The following is a 22,225-nucleotide window of genomic DNA, read 5'->3' as shown; positions in this document are numbered from 1 at the left end:
CAAAAGTTGACTTGCCATAATCCATACAAGAAGGGAATACTCTGAGAAAGGCAACTCCGAGATGATTGCTCTAGAAGCATGAGAACTCTTCTGGCCTCGCCCCAGTCCTCGATACCACTTCAACCCAAGGAACGCCCCGGCGTTAAACAATACAACAACAACAGAATATGAGTGCGGGGAAGACGAATGGGGAAATTTACTGAACCCGGCAACGTCTTGAATCTAGATATTATCGTCTTTCCCCGCACATCCTGTCATTGATTGATTGATCTAAAGCCATCTACTTCTCGCCACTTAGTGAGATAGATCTCAGCCTCTTAGTAACAATGATATACTAGGTTTTTTTATTTCTAAATAAAATAGACTTTATTTCCCTTTTATCCAATATTAACTCTTAATAAGTAAACTATGTAATATATATTTTTATTGTAAGTTGACTATTTCTTACACCTATTGGTTATAAAATGGCTCTTTAGTGTAACTGCCGCAGAAGACTAGACAAACCCCTGTCTTCTCAAATCCACTCACACCTTTAGTCTCAAAAAACAAGCACATCTTGTCATGGCGAAATGGTTCCTTTGCCTGAATAGGAAATTTTCCCCATTCAGAGCTCAACTGGGCTTGTTTGCGTAGCGTTTGGACCGCAAAAAGCAACCATTAGTCTCTTACTCTGAACTCCAACCGCGCAGCGCCACATCCCCCAGCTAAAGTCAGTCCCCACGTTTTCGTTGAAGACTCTTTGATCTGGGGTGAGCGATAGAGTATGTTGATTTCCTAGGATAGAAAGAAGTTCCGCGGGTGAAGAAAAGGCAAAAGATTATGAATATGAATATCAATCCTTCTTCTCCTCGCTTCAGAGACCCGAGCAAACCCTTTCCTCGTTTCTCGTATAGTCTTTAGCAATCATGTCCAACGTCTTTGCAACAGAAGCCTTGAACCGGCTCTCCCAGCTGGGGCCACCTCAGACAATAGCCGATATGGCCGCTCTGGGCACGGTTGGAATCGCCTCAGCAGCGTTTCTGCTGCGTGGTATTGTCTGGGATAAGCCAGATCCTTATCATCATATCTGGTTCGAACGCATGGGGTCAAAGGATGGTGCTTCCTCAGGGCCAAAAGCAACTCGTGATATTGCAAAAAAGATGGAAGAATCTGTAAGTTTTCCCCAATAATGACAAGGAATCGACAAACTTACAAATTATTAGGGTAAAGATGTTGTCATATTTTGGGGTTCGCAATCCGGCACCGCCGAACTATTTGCCAACAGACTCTCCAAAGAATGCCAACTGCGCTTCGGTCTTCAGACCCTCTGTGCTGACCTGTGCGACTACGACCCTGAGTCCATCGCCAATCTTCCTCAAAGCAAACTCGCCATTTTCATAATCTCGACATATGGAGAGGGTGATCCCAGTGATAATACAGCTGCATTTTGGGAGTGGCTTCACAAGAACCCTGATGTTCAGCTACCAAACCTACGATATATGGCCTTCGGTCTGGGCAATACCAGCTATCGGTACTACAACCGCGTTATCGATGTTATTGCTGATTTCCTTGACAAGGCTGGTGCACAGAGGCTGATGCCGGTGGCCAAGGCCAACGATGCTCAGGGTGGCACAGAAGAAGACTTCCTCTCCTGGAAGGATGATCTGTATACTCACTTTCAGACCAAGTTGGGCTATGAAGAGCGAGACATTCCATATGAGCCAAGCATTCAGCTCGTAGAGGATGACTCTCTTGATATCATGGATCTCAACCTCGGTGAGCCTATCCAGAACCGAAGCGGACCTGCAAAGATTGTCAAGCAGTACTCGCCTATCCGTCCTTTGACGGTCCAGTCATCCCACGAGCTTTATACATCCCCCGGACGCAATTGTCTCCATATGGAGTTCGATATTTCAGATCATCCTGAGCTTCGATATCGAACTGGTGACCATCTTGCCGTCTATCCTATCAACCCTGATCATGAGATTCAACTTCTCCTCAAGGCTCTTGATCTTGAAGACCGAGCTGAGAAGCCTCTTCTAGTTCAACCCCTCGAAGAAGGCGTAACAATCAAGATTCCCAGTCCTACATCTGCACTGGCCATCTTTCGACATTACCTCGAGATCTCAGCACCTGTATCTCGAGAAACCGTTGGCCAACTGGCGAGATTTGCACCTTCAGCAGAGATTTCTCAGAACCTGACAACTCTAGGCAAGAGTAAAGAGGCTTATGCTGAATATATCGCCAAGAACCATATCACTCTTGGGCGCCTTTTGAATCTTGTTGCTCCTGGGTCTGTCTGGGACAAGCTCCCCCTATCTTACGTCGTTGAGACTTTGCCGACCTTGCAGCCTCGATACTATTCCATCTCGTCATCGAGCACTGTGTCTGCACGCAAGCTTTCGATTACATGCGGCGTCGATAATTCGCCACTTCAACAAGACCCAAGCAGGTCCATCCGAGGTGTCACAACTAACTACCTCTACGCTCTAGGGAAGTCTCTTAACGGCGATAACAAGCAACCAGAGGTTGGATCAGAGGCTCCTACATACGCCTTGTCCGGCCCCGGTGATGCTCTTAAAGGCCACAAAGTCTTTGCTTGTCTGCGCCGATCCAACTTCAAACTTCCAACAATGAGCTCAACACCTCTCGTCATGATTGGTGCTGGCACCGGCCTCGCTCCCTTCCGCGGGTTTATTCTTGAACGAGCACGTCTCAAATCTGTCGGAAAGCCCATTGGCAAGATGATTCTATTTTTTGGATGCCGCGCCCCTGACCAAGATTATCTCTATCGGGATGAACTCGCCGAGGTTGCAAAAGAACTAAAAGGCAGTCTTGAGATCGTTGCTGCATTCTCACGTGCAGATGGGCAGCCAAAGAAATATGTTCAAGACAAGGTTGAGGAGAGGAAGAAAGATGTATGTGATCTTCTCCGAGATGGCGCGAGTATCTACTTCTGCGGTCGAGCTACAATGGCTAGAGAGGTTGGTAACGTGGTGGAAGAGTCGATGAAGACGCAGAATAGCTGGAGCGATGCTGAAGCTAGGAGCTGGGCTGAAGCGGCAAAGAAGGGAAACAAGTGGCTTGAGGATGTCTGGGGTTGAGTTCGTGTGAGTAAGGCGATGCAGATATGAAATGGCGTTTGTTAAATGTTAAAAGGAGCATGTTCCGTGGTTTGGCAATTTCTTTCTTTACATAGTTTCAAGCAGCTACACACAGGATGATAAATTTGATCTGCTTTCATCATGATAGATCTATTCCATGTTCTCTAAGCTTAGGTTTTGTAATCCTAAACTTATGACAATAATTACCAGGCTTATGATATTGATATCCCAAGTATCTGATAGTTACGAATTCGCTTCCTTCTTAGTGCCTATCAAGTTGAGCAGATACCTACTTTCGTCTCTTGAGCTTCAGATTCACAATCAGGAACTTATGAAACATACCTAACAGGTAGTCTGAAAGTGAGACCGAGACTAGGATTAGTGAAGCCATTTATTAGAGGGCAGATGTCCAGACCGCCATGAGGCCCTTACAGCGCCTTCTTTAGCCTGACGTGGAGACACAAGATATTCTGCATCGAGCTTGTGTAAGCTCAGCAGTTTTGAGTAATATATCACATCCTCACGATTGCCAGTACTTTGTATCCGACCATCAAGCCACAACTCAACGTAAGTCAGAGATGAGCAATACGATACCCCTCAACATGGAACCTACAGCCTATATTTTGGCTCTTGACTCAGACACGAGAAACATCATGATCTTTGTCAAAGCTAGTCCTAACCTTATGAATCTAGTCCGTGAACTAACCATCGACCAAAGTCCACCAAGAACCACGAAACCACAGGCTCAAGCTGCCAAGAGCCATGATTTGCAACTAGTGCCCTAGCAATGGTATTTGTTCTCGGACATGACTTGGATAATACCCACCAGCTTAAGCCCTACTATTCCAAAGAGGTTGAGTGCCTATGAACTGGATATCAGATTTAGAACTGCCAAATAATCAAATGCCGATTGATAACACCTGCCAACACATTAATGCCGCCTCACTTGTTGACCTCTTTCTGCATGTCTTAGTTATTGCTTCTGCGATCAGATTTCGTAATGCTTGGCATATTCCAACTCGTCGGACAAAAGGAAAACCAAATCTGTCAATGCTTGTCAATGCTTGTCAATGCTTGTCAATGCTTGTCAATGCTTGTCAATGTCTGTCGATGTTACGAAGCAGTCAGGTACATAACCCTCAGGGCTTCTGATCCTAGCAGGGGAGGGTATGTGAACCCCTGCAATAGGATTCGGCCTAGAAACGTGCCTCTGCCTCGGAAACCGGATGTCACTAGGTAAACTCAATCATCATGTGTCAAAAGTGGTCTTGGACTTGGAGCCGGGCGTAACGCGGCAAAAGCTCCCCAATGTCAATCAGGGGTTGTTTCATTTACGTAGTCGGCGGTAATTAGACGGTTTAGGATACGACTAATACAACCTCAAAGACCGTGCTTATGCAGCGCTAATTCCTTCGTTTACCGGTAGTCCAGCTACCGAGACAGAGTAACGCCACCTGTAGATTCAGATTTCAGCACGGCCAATTTCTGGACCTGACGTTGTTGGAATGGTTTGTTGGTCCCGCTAGCTGAGCCATTTGCTTGGGTACCTGAAGCTGAAGATGTGGGCAATTTCGCGGCAGGCCGAGCTTTGCACCGTAATTTGAAAGCTACATGCTATCAAGGCGAACCTCTCGTCAGACCTTTACATGTGTTGAAACAGTCGTTGAGTGCTGAATTGGTGGATATCTTGGCATATTACATTAATTACATGTGCTTCTCACACTTCCTTCATACTAGGTATTGCCTTTTCCCTCTAACTCCGTAATCCAAATCCCCTAAACGTCCAGTGTAGGCTTTCCAGGAGTAACTTCGTAGGTCCTAGTAACCATAATGCCATCCTGGTTATCACTCTGTCCACTTGTTGTGCTGCCAGCCCGGACCTCGGGCTTGCTGTATCCCACAAACTCTGGCTTCCCAACAATATGTTCCTCGCTCGAGTTGTCGTCGAGTTGTGTCATGTATTTTTGATGTCGGTTCGCAGAGATACCACCCGAGATACCTGATCCGCCGATTGTTCCGAGGGGGTGGCCGTGTTTGTTGATGTAGCTGCTCGTTCCCTTGTCCCGACTGCTTCCTTTGCTCGACACGAGCCATCGAGAAGCTGAGAACAAAGGCTTTATCGCCGCTGCGTTCACTGCCAGTATAGCTATGAAGGTTTCGCGAATTGCCCAAATTGTCGATGTGTTGATGCCTTGGATATCCCTGGGTTGTTAGCTAAACACCAAAAACTATGCCTCGAGGGGGACTAACCGCAGCGAGAACACACATCTCAAGAGCGTTGCGACCATAATAAAAACACCAGAACAAAGAAGGACGCCAATCATTAGTTTCCTCTTGATGGTGAGCTTCACAGTCCATAGTAGAGGGACTGGTATGGAGACGATGGCTATATCGGTTCTGGGGTTCGCGAGTTAGATCAAAGTTCACAGTTCGAATACCTAGACAACAACATACACAATATTAAATACAACCAGAGTAAGGTAATTCGCTACGGCGAGGGTACAAGTGTCTACTCCTGTTAGAATCGGAGGTCGGTTCAGTAGGGATAATACTTACCACCAGGATTAGGATAAACTTGCCAGTTCTTATGAACAGGCGTACAATGACCCCAAATGGCTGCCATCACTGCTATGTAAGCAACAACTGTTCCGACTTGTGTCCAGATAACAATCTTTCTCTGCCAGAGACCAAGCCTAGAACTCTGTAAGCACACATCAACAGTGGATCGAGGCTCTGCGTACGTCATACGGCTATACAAGCAGAGCATCACTCCCTTGAGAGTAAAGATTAAAGTCACGTAAAAGTTCCATCCTGCAAGGAGACATTTTGATCCAAACTCGCGCTTGGCTATCTCTGCAGCTGACATGTTGGCGCCCATCTCGTCGGTAACGCCAATGTTGGTACCAGATTGACCTATTGTAGGGTTAGTGATCCTCCGAGTTTAACCAACATAATTTGCAGATGTCTTTACCAATAAGTTCTAACATGACCAACTCGCACTATGTCTGTTAGCAAGGATAACTTGGTAAGGAGAGTGAGGCGGCATACCGTCCAGAAGACAAGGGCTGCAAGGGCAAAGTAGTCATCACCTTGATATCCTTTGAAGCCAACTGTTTTCCATCTTGCAAAGTATCGTAAGAACAAGACAAGTGTGCCGAGACCATATTCCGTCCAGGCCTCAGTTTGGAAGGGCGTTGCCATTTTGGTTAATAATGGAAAGCTTCAGCTTGCAAGAGTTGTCTAATAGGTTTGAGACAACAGATGCAGGCCAGGAGTGACAGCTTCGGGGAATAGAGATGGAGATGAGGAAATAGCAGGCCCAGCCGGCATATGTAGGTATGATATGTGACTTATGAAGTTGACATGAACTAGCAGATGCAGATGCAGGATCTGACGCCCCCTTTTGGCCGAGTGTAAGAGGCATTGACCATCTCATGGCTCACTTAAGGATTGACCGTGTCGTAGGAGGAGTGCTACCTTGTCGAGACGCTGGGTATAGTGGACCGGGGGGACTTGGCAACCCTGATGCATGACTTGGGATATGTTGATGAGCATCATATTGTTCAACTCGTACAGTCATCCAGTATCTTCTTGAGGTCTTGTTGATCTCTACGGCACAGTCATATACGAGTCAGTTTGACTCCGCCAAGCCGTTCAAGCCGTCAAGGTCTACCATTGGAGAAGAACTTGCGAGCCCTTCTTTTCTTTTCTTTTCTTCTGCTACAGAAAATAACATGGTTGATGCATATGCAGGTCCACAGTCTCATAGAACCCCGGCTGGTGTTGTTGGTTGGTCAAAAACATTCCCAAGACAAGGCAGACCTGGTCATAACTCGAGGTCCTTGACCAAGATGATCATAGTGTGCCTGTGGGGATAAATTAGAACGGTCGACGGTGAGTTCTAGTGTCTACAAGACTAATCACTCGACCTCTCTATTGGTAAAAGCCAGTACTAATATCGTTGGCTATATACCAGACTTCTTCCAGGCACTGTTAGAGGCAAAACTTTACAACGTTGCCCCCAAGCCCCTAGCTGCCCCTAGCTCTACCCCGCTAGAACAGACACTGAACAGCAATTTCAGCATCTCTAGCGGCCAATCCTCTCCACTGATGTCCTTTAGCCGCGGTGATCTGCAGCGGGAGTGGAACTAGTTCCGTCCCGCCCAAGCTAAACGTCGTCAGGGCTTCTAGATCCTTGGCCGAGGACGAGACATCATCTTGGGCAATATGATACTTCCTGTTGCCTGTTCTCTTGTAGCTACATGGTTGTACCCTGCTGGACTTACATATGTACACTCACCCAACTCCAAGCTCCAAGCTCCATCCGCGGAACGCGTTGAAATAAGGGGACAAGGAGACTGGATCCGGCGTTTCTCGTTTCTCCTTCTCTGATGCAAATGCAAAGTCCTTGCACTGTAACGTCGGATCCGTAGGGCAATCTTTGAACAGCGCGGAGACATCCCCGATTGGATGCTCCAAAAGAGTTGAGGACTCCAGCTTGCGTCGACATATCAGACAGCGGGGTAAATGCCTCTCAGAGAAACTCCCTCTCTATATGTCCTTGAGCATGAATCCACAATTTGGTGCACAAGGTGCGGCCATATTCATGCTGTTGGTTCAACTGAGACTATTCAGGGTCCTTGCCAGACACCAGGATCTAAGAGCACAACACACCAGACAAGCAACATCTGAACCTCTCAACTGCCTTTATTAGGAATGGTATGATGGACCTAATGCTTAGCTGCTACATAACCGGAATCCTCCTGTTGTTTGAGTGACAAGGTTTCCGAATTTCCGGTCCTGACTGGCTCGATAGACAGCCTTCATGATAGTGGACCTCGGTTAATGCTATGTATATAAAGTAACAGAGGCGCTACGGGCATAAAGTTGGCTTCTCCGTTGATACTTTTCTCTTATATACTTGACAGATTGTTTCTTCTGTAAACAAATACCCAAACATGGCTGCTGCTGCTGCTCCAGACTCTACTTACGACTTCATCATCTGCGGGTAAAGTTCCGCACTCATAAGGTTCAAGCCTAAGACTATTATTGGTTAACTAACCTCATTTATAGTGGTGGCACGTCAGGCTGCGTTGTGGCAGCACGCCTCGCTGAGGATCCTAATGTCAAGGTGCTCGTTCTAGAGGCTGGTCCCCATAATGAGCATCTTGAGAACGTTCACATGGTTGGAGGGTAAGCACCCCTGCTCCTGTAGCTGTTTATAAAAGCATTGACTAACGTATTGTTTTAGCTGGTCCAACAACTTCGACAAGGAGACAGACTGGAATGTCGTCTCTATACCTGGCCCTGGTGTCAACAACCGCTCTGTGAAGCTTAGCCGAGGCAAGTTCCTTGGTGGCTCTTCAGGTTGTAATGGCACTCTTATGGTTAAGGGAATGGTGAGCTCTACTGATGATTGTCAATCGGTACGAGATTCTGACCCCGCCTAGAAACAAGATTATGATGACTGGAACCTGCCCGGTTGGAGTGGTGATGAAATGTTCAAGTATATGCTCAAGGTATGTACCTAACCTATATCCTCCACACAAAGGGAGCCATCCTTACTCTCCCACTATTGCAACTCTTCAGAGACAATTACTGACTTCTAACAGGCCGAGAACTTTCACACAAAAGATTGGTTCAAGGAGACCAAGGGGTCCCATGGCTATGACGGCCATGTACACACCGAACCTCATGACTTGGCTCCTATCTCCAACTTGATTGGAGAATCTATGGTATCAAAGGGTCTCCCTCTTGACCACGATATGTTTAGCTCTGGTGTGAATCCCCATGGGTGCGGCCACTCTGTCAGAACAGTTCATCAAGGCCTTCGTACCACTAGCGCAGATTTCATCACCAAGCAGAAACCCAGAGATAACCTACACCTCATGGTCGAGACCCATGTCGACAAGGTTACCATTGAGAAGGACGGCCAGGGAGAGTTGAAGGCCACTGGTGTTCGAGCAGTCAAGGCCGATGGATCGGTCCTTGAGCTCAAGGCCTCTAAAGAGGTCATAATTTCTTCTGGTGCTTACTGCTCACCCAACGTCCTCAACCGATCAGGCATCGGTGCAAAGGTTGAGCTGGAGCAGCACGGCATTACTACTCTTGTCGATCTTCCCGGCGTTGGAAAGAACCTCCAGGATCACTTGATCGTCTTCATGTTCTACGAGACTGACAAGGAGGGGCTCACCACTGATTCTCTAGTATACCACGGTAACGCGTTAGAAAAGGCCTATACCCAATGGAAGGAGGAGAAGAAGGGTCCTCTAACAGTGTTCCCATTCGGAATCTTTGCCTACGCTCGCATGGATGAGCGCCTTGCCGACTCTAAGATCTGGAATGCAGCCCCTCGCAAAGAAGGCCGCGATCCTATGGGTCTTACTCCCAAGCAACCTCAGATTGAGTTCTTTACCACTGAGTGCTATGGAGGTCCTAAGCAGTACGACCAATTCCCCATCGACAACAAACACGCTTTCAGTATGATCGCTGAGCTCTTCGCTCCCAAGTCCCGCGGCACCGTCACTCTTCGCGACGCCTCGCCAACATCTATCCCTGTTGTCGACTGCAACTACCTCTCCGACCCTCTAGACCTCGAGGTCCTCGCTGAAGCGTGCGCTTTTGGCAACGAGATCATCACCGAAGGTTCGGGCACCAAGGACATCGTCAAGGGTTCATGGCCCTCGGATCTTGTGCACCACAAGTACAAGACGCGCGAGGACTGGAAGGAATACGTCAAGGAGAATGCTACGACTTGTTACCATGCCAGCGGATCGTGTGCCGCTGGCAAGAGGGATAACCCTATGGCTGTTGTGGATGAGAAGCTACAGGTCTATGGTGTTAAGGGGTTGAGAGTCGCAGATTGTTCGATAATGCCTACCGTGAACAACGGTCATACGCAGATGCCTGCCTATGGAATTGGCGAGAAGGCTGCTGATCTTATTAAGGAGAGATGGGCTCTGTCTGCGAAGTTGTAATAGTGGTGATGTGTTGGTCGGAGGACCTGGCGTATGCTTCACTGCCCAAAGCGAATTACAAGCAAATTAAAGAAGAAAAAGTAACCAAAATTAGGAAATATTATTATCAATTCATATGAAGCTAGTATATATTTCCTCTCATCCCTAATATTGCAATGACTAGAAGGGCAAATATATCAATTCTTGATGTTGTTTACAAACTGTGCAAGCAGCATACCCTATACTTGTGTCTCTCATTGAATCTATATCCGGCGGAGGCATTAGCAGGGGTCACAATCCTTCGCCAAGATCTACGTGTTCCGCAGAGTAACACTGAGATCTTCCCCTGTACCTGGTTTTAAATCGTACGTAACCAAATTGCCTCCCCTCTCTTCCGAAAAGGCACTCACTGAAAACTCAGTGGGACATGGCTGGGTAGGGAAGAAAACTCGAGACCTTGATCATGAATGATAAAAAGATTTAGGTAAATTAGCATGGTTTAGGATATCTTTGCTAAGTTTAGGATCCCTTTTCCTGAGTTTATTTTAATACCCATCAAAGTCCGACTCTTTCTTGCTCCTAAGGCATGGGCTCCAGTAAGAGAAGAACTCAGGGCAGAAAGCGGACTCTCTTCTGACTAGTACCGAACCGCACGGATGCTGATCCCCAAAGGACGGCGTCTTCTAAAGCGGAAGGTGATTTTGCAGTGGGTTACCAGGCTTGGTTTGGTCAGGGGTGAAGAATCAATCTGCCGCTTTCTTTGGGGCTCAATTTTGAGGTTGCAGTGACGCAACTCGGAGTTGCAGGCAATCGTTTGAGAGAGACGCTGAATCAACTCAGCCAAGCTGTCAGATCTTCAGACTCTTCATCGCTGGCTCAAAATTGAGTCAGGTCGAAAGAAAGGCGCTGATCTTGAGCTTCTCGGAGGACATGTTCGGCAGGAAAAGTTGTCAACTCAGGTCGTGAACTTTGTTTACAACATCCCTTCAAGACTACACATGAGAGCTTTCACTAATTCTTATCGATGTGCGGCAGTTGACAGTTTAGTACTCTGTAGTGGCATGCAATACCCAAGCCAGTTATCACTACGTCATGGATAGTCATACCACCGGCGGGAACTAATTCTACGTTATCTATCAACACGACTTGACAGACGCATTTGACGTACAACGGTTTCCAAGTGTTTAGTAATCATCAATATCATCGTCTGGTGAAGTTCAGCCGGGCAGAGTTCTAAGACAAAATAAATCATTACTAAAGTGGTATCTAAAACGAAAGTTCCTATCCATACGGTTATTATTAATGCAATACCCAAGACCATATCAACTCCCACGCCTTTCCCACCATCGATCGATATCATAGTGATCGTTCATACTCCACCGTCACCGTCTTCGTCTGCACAATGGCTGGCTTGACCGTCCCCCCAACGATCCCCTTCTCAGAATCACTATCGATCCAGCCGGTAACCTCTTCGCTCTGACCAACGCTGATATTGTGTCCCACGCGTCCGTTGATGGGGCCTAGAGCAAAGTTATCAGGCGTAGGGTTCTCATCGCCATCGAACTGTGAATATTGTGTTCGGTCACGGCGTCCCTGGGAAGAGGGGGCAAATGGTCGACTCGGAGGCTTGGATCCTGTATCTGGCTTGCCATATTTTGACGATTTCCCTGTTTTGCTGCCATATCGTGACTCGCCGATGAGTTTGGGGGCAACATGTTTGAAGAACTTGCGGAGCGTCGGCATCGTCGCACAGGTAATGATCAGGTTCGCTTCGACGATACTGGAGGCATGTTAGCTATAACGCTCTGCTAGGCTGTCAGAGAGAGAGAGGAGAGTTCCATACATCCAAATCGAAGGAAAAGCGATAACCCAAGTCAAGTCCATGGATTTAAGCATTCCTGGGAGAAGACTGACCCTGACAATAGATGTGATAACTGTCAAAGATCCGATAGTAAAGATGCCCATCAAGCCAACCTTCTGCTTGAAGGGCATCTGGAGTTGCAGAACCATTGGCAACGGTAGTATAAATAGGATAACGTCGCTGATAATGTTGGTTATCGCGGTCGCGATATACAGACCAGGTCTGTTAATGCATTTGCCTTCTGTGATTGTAACATCCCAGTTCATGGCAATAGGATGGCAGGCAAACATCACAGCGAAGAAGATGCCGATGGTGTATCCGCTGATGAATACAGCGGTTGACCAAACTGAGATTTTAAACCATCGCTGAGGGGAGAGTCGGAAGTAGAACATGAGGAGAGCGAGTTTGGCTAGGGAACCGCAGAGGACATATATGAATGCGGCGAGATAGACATCCTGCTGTTGTTAATATCCGGTGACAGCTGCTGTGTGACTGTGAGAGACTTACCATTAGGTAAATATTGAAGGTCTCAATAGAGGCTTCCCAGGCATGTACACCTCCAGCGCCAGAAGCAAACATGTGAAGGCAAAGACTGATGGTCACCAAGGCCAATATCTAGTTTTGCAGTCAGCTTTTGTTGATATAGACGCCTTGTTCCTGGAACGTATAAGGCCATCATTTCCAACGAGACATGATAACCAGTGGCTGCGAATTTACTTACATATGAAAATATGAGTAAGACTATTTAGTATCAGCACAATTCATAACTTCGATCTGTCATGTCCATGCAGATCCGCCACGATTGAGTTTGCAGGGTCGAACCAACAACCAACAACAAATAGCTAGAAAACGACATGTCAAAACTTACCATCGTCAAACTGCAAGCCACCTGCAAGAAATAGCTTGACATACATCCTCTGGCAGAAGAAAAGAAAGCTCACAGCCATTCCGAACCCCGCCACAAAGTATGCTTCTGTCACTCCCTGTCTCTGTGGGTTGTCGAAGTTAACCACATAGCCCTCAGGCGGTGGTAGAAGCACCATTACTCCATCTATCAGAGGCATTTTGACATGGAGGTTTGTTGAAAGAACTGAAGGCTCAGTCTGGGGAATGCCTTGGGTAGAAAAAGGATGGCTGACGGAACTCGGAATGATCTGAAGCAAGAGACGGAGACTAGCCGATTGTGCCACTGAAGGATCAACGCGCAGCTGTCACTTGTTTCCCCTCAAAGGATGCTGCAACTTCAGACGGTAGGGGTAACTATATATCACTGTGGTTCTTGCCTCCTAAGTAGAGTCTCAGAGGTATACGTGATAGGCTCAACAGGTTCTACTAAACGATGCTGCTTTGACGATTCATTACAGGGGACATGCAGGTCATACAGTAGAGAATGTTCAGTTGAGTATTCACAGAAAGAACTTAACAGAACCAATCACTTCACTCACTGTGACCGTGGCCGGGTGTTTTGGCCTAGAAGATGAGAGTTACCGAGGAACTCGCCTGAAGCCAAGAGATCCGTGAGCCAGGCACCGCAACCCAGACATGGTATAGGGCATGCCGATCCGGCCGACAAGCGCAGGTGGTATGATTTCCGGACGGTCAGTGTGTTCGATATCATCGCGATACCCCAGGGCCCTTTGTTAGACAGGCCCTGAAGTGGTAAAGAGGGCCGGCTGTAGGATTTTTGCATTTCGCCAAGAGGTCGGGTAGAGTCAATGTAACTCCTGAGCCGGATCTTGAGTACGGAAATGGAATGTGTTTATAGTAGTGTTTTGTTAAGACGGCAATGCCGTTTATGCGTTTGAGGGCTTGCTGTGGCGATGCTTCGGGTTGTTGCAGAGGTGTTTTGGTACCCTGTTGAAAGAAATGGGCATCAAGGTGCCTCTGGTCGTGATCTTTTTGATTGTGATCAGATCGGATCATCTCATGCATGGCTGGTCATGCAGACACTAGAAGACAAGGATAATTCATGATCAGCCATCGTGAGTCTGGAAGTTGAAAATTTTGACAATACCGAGGAGTCAACGGTGAAGATTGTCAGTTACTAAGCTTCCATTCTTATAATATATAGCTGTGTATACACCGAGCGAGATTGAATCGTATGTTCTTCAGTAAAAGGCCGATTTGAAGGGTCATGAGGATCAGGTCTAGATCAATGGGAACTCAGCATCAACAGCGGAACCAAGGATGGCTGACCCTGTCCATCAATACCAGGGCCCTGTTGTCTGCAAGGGACTAAGAACTGTTACAGGAATGTAACTCGGTACACTTTGCATCATAACCAATCCTTCTCACCGATCTTTGATTTCAGTTCGTAGCAATCTCAAATAGCAGCCTCGTCTATCTCCAACAGAGCCAATGAGACATGTTCCGTCACTGCGAACAGACCTGCGGAATTAGAGTGCCCCTGCGGCCTGTCATATGCGGACATAGTACGGAAAGTCACCAAATACACGTGGAGTTTTTCATGACGATCAGCATCTGATAGAGACAGGTGAACAAACACTAAGTGGGCTGGCCGACTACCGAAAGTTAGGTAAAATGGGTTCTTCGGTTGCGCGGATCACACCTGAACGGAGAATAAACTGTAGCGCATAAACTATAGAGAGAGAAGAAATCTCGAATGGTTATAGAGGTTTCAATAATGGTTCGAGGCGAGGACCTATCTTATGCAACGGTACTTGCGAATAAGGTTAAGAATAGACAACCCTGTTCTGAACCCTGCTTCTTCACCAATTCCAATCCCTGGTACCGATTACTGTGGGGAAATAGGAGGATTCATGAGCCGTAAATCTCCTCAATCATATCCCCGTTCAAACAAGGGCCTCCCATGCTAGTCTCGTCGAATAGACCGGGGTTTACAGCCAACCGCTTCAGAGGTCGGGTTTGGACCGAGGTAGGCGAGGCTTTCAAGACATAGATATTGATGTTCAAGAGCTCTGATGCAATGCAGAGACTTGACAAGGTATGATCCAAGACAATGGTTCTCTCTGTCAGGGGTATTCCACGTGTATCCGAGTGCAATTGTGACAAGCTGCAGCTCAACCTTGAGCCTCACAGACCTCCCTCCAGTGCCACGTAGTAACAGTACGTAGTATTGCTACAGTATGTGCTTCCTCATTCTGACCCTGTCTCCGGGTTGACGTGCTCATCTCTGGCATATTCTGCTATCCTTCCGCTCCCAAGCTGCCACTAAACCACAACGAACATCACAAGGCAGCATTAGGAATAATGCCTACTCCAGGCCACTCTCCGGCCCCTCTCTTGCCCGAACATCGCCCCGTCTCCTATTACCGAACATAGGAGATCAACTAGTCCAGCTGAGGGGCGAATAGTTCGTTTAATAACAAGACGATCTTCCTCGTCCGTGAACTGTAGATCGTTGCCTTTCTTCTTGTTTTGATAGAGCATATCATCTTGGTTCTATCATCGAGGGTATCCTTTCTCGTCTTGTCGTTCTTTGTCTGAGATATACGTTACAGTTACAACCATGAAGCTTGGTGTGTTGGCTACTGGTGCCGCCTATGGCACCACAATGCTCCCTTCTAGCCCTCAGCAGTGTGTAAGTCATGTCTTGATCAACCCCTCGTCGATCGACAATTCCTGATACACATTTAACCTGCATCTCGTTCTCTCATCCCGCCGCAATGAGCAACTGTTCTTATCTCTCCTATTACCCGCATAATGGCTAACGTCGCATCAAAGTGCTCTGCTCTGCTGAAGGAGGCTGGTCTCTCCGATCTTGTCGTCACAAAGAACCAGTCACTTTACGATGAACGAATCGACTCCTACTGGTCAGTCAGTGCTGCCTTGCATCCTGACTGCATGGTATTGCCCAAGACGGTACGTAATCCGATTCGATGCGTCATTCCGACTTTTAGTCCTGACATGTCCCATAGCCCGAGGATGTCTCAAAGGTCATGAAGGTCATCACCAAGAACCAATGCAAGTTCGGTATTCGCGGTGGCGGCCATGGCAACTTTAAATTATCCAACTCTGTCGAGGAGGGTATTACAATCGATTTTGGTCAGTTATAGGCGATGAACCTCGTCTTATCATCGTTACTCATGCTAAGAGCTGCAGGCTTTATGAATGGAACATCGTACGACGAAGAGAAGAACGTCGTAAGTGTGGGACCTGGTGGTCATTGGCAAGATGTCTACGACACTCTTATCCCATATGGCCTTGCCGTTGCTGGGTATGTCTATATATCCTTAGTCTTCTCCCATCACTTACACTCTATAGTGGTCGTGCTGGAACTGTTGGTGTTGGTGGTTTCGTGACAGGTGGAGGCAACTCCTTCTACTCTGCGTCTCATGTAAGTGACAGAAACACTACAAAATCACTCGACAATAACTCACATATACAGGGAATGGCTTGTGATACAGTGGCGGGTTGGCAGCTCGTCCTCGCCAACGGTGACATCGTTGAAGCTAACGCCGAATCCAATGCTGATCTCTGGCAGGTGAGTATCTACATATCAGATCATTCAAATCAGCCATTCTAACCTCAACTAGGCCATGAAGGGTGGCTCTGGAAACCTGGGTCTGATCACAAGAATCGACATGTATCCCATTGAGTTTGTTGACCGCAACAACCCTTCAATCTGGGGTGGTAACCTTCTCTACAAACCTGAGTCAGGCCCTGCAGTCATCGATGCCCTCATTGATTTCACCGCCAATGTACCCAAGGATGAAAACTCCAGCAGTATCATTTACTGGGCTTATCTTCCTGCCTTGGCTGGTGGCACTATTCTTAACGCAGCTATAGAGAACACAAAGGGCGAGGTCAAGCCCCCTACTTTCGACAGCTTCTATGCCATCCCTGATATTCAGGGTGACACCACTGTCACTGAAAAGCTTAGCAAGGTCACCAAGGATCTCGGTTCAGGCCAACCTCCCCACTTCCGCAATGTCTGGTTCACAAGCTCCTTCAAGCCCAATGCTGAACTCCTGAACTATGTCGTTGAGAAGTATGACGAACTCAACCAGGCCCTTGAGGCTCTCATGCCCAGTGCCGAGTCAGAGCTCAACACACTCTGCATGTTCCAACCCATCACCAAGTCCATCGCCGAGAAGGGTGTTAAGAATGGCGGCAATGTCATGGGTCTAGACAAGTATACAGAGGACGGAGATGGTATTATGTTCCTCCTCACCTGGGCTGCCAAGGGTGAGGCAAGCGAGGAGGCTGCTTTCCCTCTCCTCAAGGCTTACACGGACGACATCGAGACAAAGGCAAAGGAGATGGATGCTTGGTGGGCCTGGAAGTTTATCAACTACGCTCATCTTACACAAGATCCCTTAGCGACTATTGGAGATGAGGCTCTTGCTAAGCTTCGTGCTGCCAGCAAGAAGTACGATCCTCAGGGTGTCTTCCAGAAGCTCCGATCTTCTGGTGTCAAGATTCCTTTTTAATAAGATTACTATATAGATAAACATTAGAGGCATTATAGACTGTATGTATATGAATCACATAGATCTCTAGCCAAGTGTTTTGAGAGGTTCATAAACTTCGCAGATATTAATTTCATTTCGGCGGGATGTTCGTACCTATTCTGGTTTACGCGCTTATCAAGGGAGGATGCAAGATTAGGACCTCGATTGTATGTAACAGAAAGACTTAGGTAAGTTTAGGATAGACTTAGATTAGTTTATTATATGTTAGAAGGCCTTTAGACCAGTTTACTTTTGCACATTGGCACATTGGCTTAGTGTTAGAGGCTTTCTTAACCCTGAGAATTATCTTGTTATTGTTTTATATGGTATTGAGGTCAACTGAAATGAGATGAGGTTTCCACGTTTCTCTACCACAAGAGTCTATCATCAGCGATTCTCATGCGGCGTAATGCTCAACAGAGTTGAGCCATACATAGATCGAATAGTCCTTCTCAGTTCCCAACAATCTCCTTGCCACCAAGCCATGTTCGAATAGTAGGCCAATAGGTGTAGTGTAAGTATACATCGACAGAGGCAACAACTGCGAGGCCTGCCAAGGCATATCGACGATTCTGAGGAGAGGCATTCCTCCATTTCTCAACTAAGCTGGTAGACTTCCGGACATTGGGAGCGACGGTGCTTTTCATGGCTGTCGAGCTTGAGATGTACCTGCGAGCAGCTTGGCTGGCAGAGGTGGAGAGGCGGGCGGTGATGGTGGGCGACATGATATCTTGTGGTGGTTTAATTGAAGGATTTAGGTTGGGGTTTGTATAACTAAGTTCGGTGGCGCGTGTGGTTGAATTGTTTTTATCGAATTGTTCTTGACGTTTTTCTCTTCTACCAGAGTTGACAAACAGTCTACATATATACTCTCAAGTGATATAACCCAAATACCAAATTCCGTTATGCTTAACCATAATGCCTAACGATCCCCACAACGCCTCGCTCAAACATAACAGGCATTATTTCGAACCGTCACAAATGATCTCATCGCATCAGCCACCTGGTCGCTTCGGTCGATTAATCGTCAGCGGTTTGAATGGTTTACGCAATCGATCCATTGAAGGCGCAGGCCCCAGACCAACTGGGCGTCTCACACCTCCATTAGGTTTTACAGATATGAATGTTGTCGCATGAAGACTTGAAGCAGGCTTGTTAGGCAATGCTTCTTCCTCGTCCTTCTTGTTCTCCTCTTCAGGCTCTTTTCTTGAGGGCGGTCGCGGTGGTGAACTGGAGAAACAGGAGTAAGGCTTTCGAGGGCCCGCATCGACCTTTGGAACATTTGGTTTTGATAGAGGTCGTGCAGAAGGAAGTTTATGTTTTGCCAGCTCCGGATCGATCAATGGCTTTTGTGGCTCCGACCCTGTTGGTAGTCTCCCCGGCATACCATTCTGCCGTGACAAAGCAGACTGGTATCGCACCTGTGCAAGGGACCTGGACTGCTGCTGCTGCGGTAGAGGCTGAGGTTCGGGCGGAGGTCGAGGAGCATCTCTTCCATGGTTAAGCCAACCAAGCATACTCTTCTGCCCAACACCTCTTTTCGTCGATCCCTTCTTTGGCCCTGGTTTTAAGCTTGCTGCTTGTGCTGCTGCGGCTGCAGCATCTAGGGCAACTCTATGGGCTCCAGCGGTTGTGAACCCTGGTAAAGCAGAAACGGTGAAATCAGATGATTGTTCCATTGTTGTGGCATATTCTCTCTGCCAGGGAAGCTCATCTGTTTCATCGTATGAGGTGACCGGGTGTGCCGTACGCTGGCGCTTGGGTGCCCGCGAGTAATGTCGGCCACTTTCTTCGTCGTATCTATCGACGTTCTTTGGATCGACAGGATCGACAGGAAACCCGTCATCTTCAACTGAGAACATAGGAGGGAGTTTTCCGAATATTGCTTTCTCACCTGGGGCCTCTCGTCCCAAGATTTTAGCAACACCCTCTACAACTGCTCGGTCGAATGATGGCCCCTTCTTGGCGAAGACCTTGGATGCAAAGGGAGAGACAAACGGTGAGAGTTCAACCTTGCTACTCATCCCTTGAGAACCGTAGAGTGGGCAGCTCAGGTACAACAGCGCTTGGGCTCGTGTCATTGCCACATAGAGGAGGCGTCGTTCTTCATCTGTGTCTTCCGATCTTGAATGAGGTATTGATCCAGTATAAACGGATGGCACGAAAACAACAGGCCACTCCAGCCCTTTTGCTGCGTGAATGGTCGATATAGTGATCAGCGATTTCTGGTCTTTGGTGTCGCCTTTGTTCTGTGCGTCCGATGCTAATGAAACGTTGGCCAGGAACCGGCCCAGCATATCATCCTCTCTCACTTGATCCATATCCTCGATTTCAGGGAGTGCTTCTTCCTCTGGTCCGCCAAAATCTCTCATAAAATCGCTAACCAGATTCACAAACTCTTGAACGTTGGCCCATCGCTGTTCATGTTCTTCTGTATATTCTTCCTCCAAATACTTCTTGAAATCAAGATGGCCAATCAATTGCTCTATCAAGTTGACCAGAGTGGTAGGGCTGCTCTGACTAATTAGATCGGCTTCTTTTCGTAAGCTCGAGATGGTCCGGATGAGCTCTGTATTGAGCTTTTGCTCCATCTTTGGTCTGATATTGGTGTTTGCTTTACGGCTGCCTTTACAGTGCTTGATAATCAAAGTCCAGAGGCTCATGTTGGTCTGCTCCGCCTCTTCAAGAAGAGATTTGATTGTTGCTTCTCCTATTCCTCTTCTTGGCACATTGATGATCCTGGCCAGCGCATCGTTGTTGTCAGGCTGGCTCACTACACGAAGGTAGTCTATTAAGACTTTAATTTCCTTTCGTTCGTAGAACTTATGGCCTCCGATCATTCGGTATGCGACGCCGGCTTTTCCCAGAGCTGATTCGATGTGTCGGGAAAGCGCAGCTGATCTCAGAAGAATTGCGACATCTTCAAAATTGAGCATATCTCCAAACATCATGATGACTCGCTTAATCTCGGAAACGATCCATTCGCCTTCAGACGACGAACTCTTCAGTGTTCTGAGAACCGGTCGCGCTCCCTTAGTGTGGACTGGCAGTAACACTTTCTGGTATCGCTTTTTGTCTTGTTGGATGACGTTGAGAGATACATCAAGGATGGATTGTGACGATCGGTAGTTTTCTTCCAGGGAAATTTCATCTGTATCAGGATAATCTCTTAACAGTCGATAAAGGTTTCGAATCTCAGCTGAACGCCAACCGTAGATACTCTGATCAGGATCGCCTACAATTGTGATTCGCTGGCGTGCTTGGGCGAACAACTTCATCAGCTCATATTGGATGCCGTTCGTATCCTGGTACTCGTCGATAAGGACGGTCTGGACGTTGGAAACGCAAGCTGGGTGATCTCTCAACAGTTCGACACACTTGACCAGGAGATCATCATAGTCCAGCAAATTTGACCTTTTTAGTTGAGCTTGATACTCTTCATAGCATGTCCTTAGCGCCGGGTTCTCCTTTCTGCCTTTCTGAGTTGGAGCCGCGGCGGCATTTGGTCCCTTCGCTTTCTCTTTACTGATCCATGACCTTGCATGTAGTGGCTCAATGCCAAGTTCCAGTCTCTTGCAGATTCTCTGAATGATCGCCCTCGAATCTCCGTCGTCTGCAATTCCAAACTTCGAGTCTAGTCCGATGCGATTTCCGTATATAGACAAATATCTTCGGGCAATTGAGTGAAACGTTCCAAGCACAATCTTCTTTTCACATTCCTCGCCTAGAGCTTTTCCTATACGCTCTTTCATTTCTCTGGCGGCTTTGACGGTAAAAGTTGCGACGATCACGTCGGCAGGTCGATAGCCGACTCTTTGAATCAGCCATACTACTCGTGAGGTAAGAGTATGAGTCTTTCCACTGCCAGGACCAGCTAGAATTGCTACTGTCGATGCAGATGAGGTAACAGCTCGGCGTTGCGCCTCGTTCAACGACTGAAGAATCGCATTTTGTGTGGTCGAGGTGGACATGCTGGGTACGTGGACGAATCCACGAATTGCTGTCGATTGGTCGAGGAGAGGAGTATCATCGAAAATTCTAGACCCACGCGAGATTGCTCGAATGGGATTGCGGCGTGGTATTTCAGCCACCGGAGTCGCTGGTAATGTCTTCTTTCTTCGCGTTGATGAGAAGCAGGCATCGCGCGACGCGATGTCATTTTCGCGATGTCACGTGCAGTGCAGCAATTGCTGTGTTGTAGGGTAGGTAAGTTATGACCAAAATGCCAGGAAGTTATATTTTACGCTCTGATATCATTCTTGGCTTCAATTAAGTAAATACCTGAGTATCTTGCTCATCACTCACATATCTGGTCCTCATGTTTTCAAAGAGAACATTGTGCTCATGACGCTAGCCTTACCATTCAATTTCCCTGATAATCATCATGAATTCCTCCATTGACTCTACGGAAGGGGAAAGCATTATGCCTGGATGTCACATGCTCATCTTCAACTCTGTCGGATCTCGTTATCATCTTCGTCACATCCCCTTTACGCTAAGGCTTCTCTCGTCACTATCACTGTCACGATATGCCATATCAATCACCGCTAAAGAGTGACAAACAAAAGTCCAATGCTACGGTGATGTCCCACCCTGAGAGTTTCTATCAAGCCAGAAACGATACTGTGGGACATCGTTGGCGTTGTCACCCAAAAAGGTCGGACACTTTGAAACATAATATTTCTATGGGTGCCGTGAAACATTGCAGTCTGTTTAACAGTCAGGGACGCATCCTGGATTCCCCTGCACAGGTGCTCACCGCATAGCGCCTGTTTTGCATCTGGAACAGAACCCAACATGGTCCTGAATTATGATTGTCACGTCTCCAGTCAGCAATCACCAACCATATCACCAAAGTCACTCGTGCAGGGTAGCATGAAGCTATAGTCG

General features: G+C 47.4%; 6 protein-coding genes; 3 read left to right on the top strand and 3 right to left on the bottom strand.

Annotated features, from left to right (window-relative positions):
- Window positions 1–905: 905 nt before the first annotated feature.
- On the top strand, window positions 906–3,083 carry FFUJ_06114 (related to NCP1-NADPH-cytochrome P450 reductase; the record flags this gene model as incomplete). XM_023579402.1 has 2 exons in its annotated part: window positions 906–1,151; window positions 1,203–3,083. 2 exons carry the CDS (start codon window positions 906–908, stop codon window positions 3,081–3,083), a joined length of 2,127 nt encoding a protein of 708 aa, XP_023432245.1.
- Window positions 3,084–4,858: 1,775 nt separating this feature from the next.
- On the bottom strand, window positions 4,859–6,284 carry FFUJ_06113 (related to integral membrane protein PTH11; the record flags this gene model as incomplete). XM_023579401.1 has 7 exons in its annotated part: window positions 4,859–5,285; window positions 5,334–5,480; window positions 5,538–5,592; window positions 5,640–5,776; window positions 5,825–5,996; window positions 6,055–6,082; window positions 6,132–6,284. The coding sequence occupies 7 exons, from the start codon at window positions 6,282–6,284 to the stop codon at window positions 4,859–4,861; spliced, it is 1,119 nt and encodes a 372-aa protein (XP_023432244.1).
- A 1,757-nt stretch (window positions 6,285–8,041) lies between these two features.
- On the top strand, window positions 8,042–10,060 carry FFUJ_06112 (related to alcohol oxidase; the record flags this gene model as incomplete). XM_023579400.1 has 5 exons in its annotated part: window positions 8,042–8,091; window positions 8,157–8,276; window positions 8,335–8,482; window positions 8,534–8,602; window positions 8,696–10,060. 5 exons carry the CDS (start codon window positions 8,042–8,044, stop codon window positions 10,058–10,060), a joined length of 1,752 nt encoding a protein of 583 aa, XP_023432243.1.
- Window positions 10,061–11,395: 1,335 nt separating this feature from the next.
- FFUJ_06111 (related to integral membrane protein) lies at window positions 11,396–12,964 on the bottom strand (the record flags this gene model as incomplete). XM_023579399.1 has 5 exons in its annotated part: window positions 11,396–11,819; window positions 11,883–12,355; window positions 12,408–12,515; window positions 12,622–12,641; window positions 12,769–12,964. 5 exons carry the CDS (start codon window positions 12,962–12,964, stop codon window positions 11,396–11,398), a joined length of 1,221 nt encoding a protein of 406 aa, XP_023432242.1.
- A 2,426-nt stretch (window positions 12,965–15,390) lies between these two features.
- FFUJ_06110 (6-hydroxy-D-nicotine oxidase family protein) lies at window positions 15,391–17,314 on the top strand (the record flags this gene model as incomplete). XM_023579398.1 has 7 exons in its annotated part: window positions 15,391–15,462; window positions 15,606–15,743; window positions 15,800–15,926; window positions 15,984–16,098; window positions 16,146–16,218; window positions 16,270–16,365; window positions 16,418–17,314. 7 exons carry the CDS (start codon window positions 15,391–15,393, stop codon window positions 17,312–17,314), a joined length of 1,518 nt encoding a protein of 505 aa, XP_023432241.1.
- A 1,016-nt stretch (window positions 17,315–18,330) lies between these two features.
- Window positions 18,331–21,306, bottom strand: FFUJ_06109 (probable ATP-dependent DNA helicase; the record flags this gene model as incomplete). The annotated part of the gene is made up of 1 exon (XM_023579397.1): window positions 18,331–21,306. The coding sequence occupies one exon, from the start codon at window positions 21,304–21,306 to the stop codon at window positions 18,331–18,333; it is 2,976 nt and encodes a 991-aa protein (XP_023432240.1).
- Between the last annotated feature and the right edge of the window lie 919 nt (window positions 21,307–22,225).

The sequence above is a fragment of the Fusarium fujikuroi genome, chromosome FFUJ_chr06 (genome assembly GCF_900079805.1).
Source record: "Fusarium fujikuroi IMI 58289 draft genome, chromosome FFUJ_chr06".
Lineage (NCBI taxonomy): Eukaryota > Fungi > Ascomycota > Sordariomycetes > Hypocreales > Nectriaceae > Fusarium > Fusarium fujikuroi.
The sequence above is the reverse complement of the archived record's forward strand: the minus strand, read 5'-3'. Positions and strand labels throughout refer to the sequence as shown.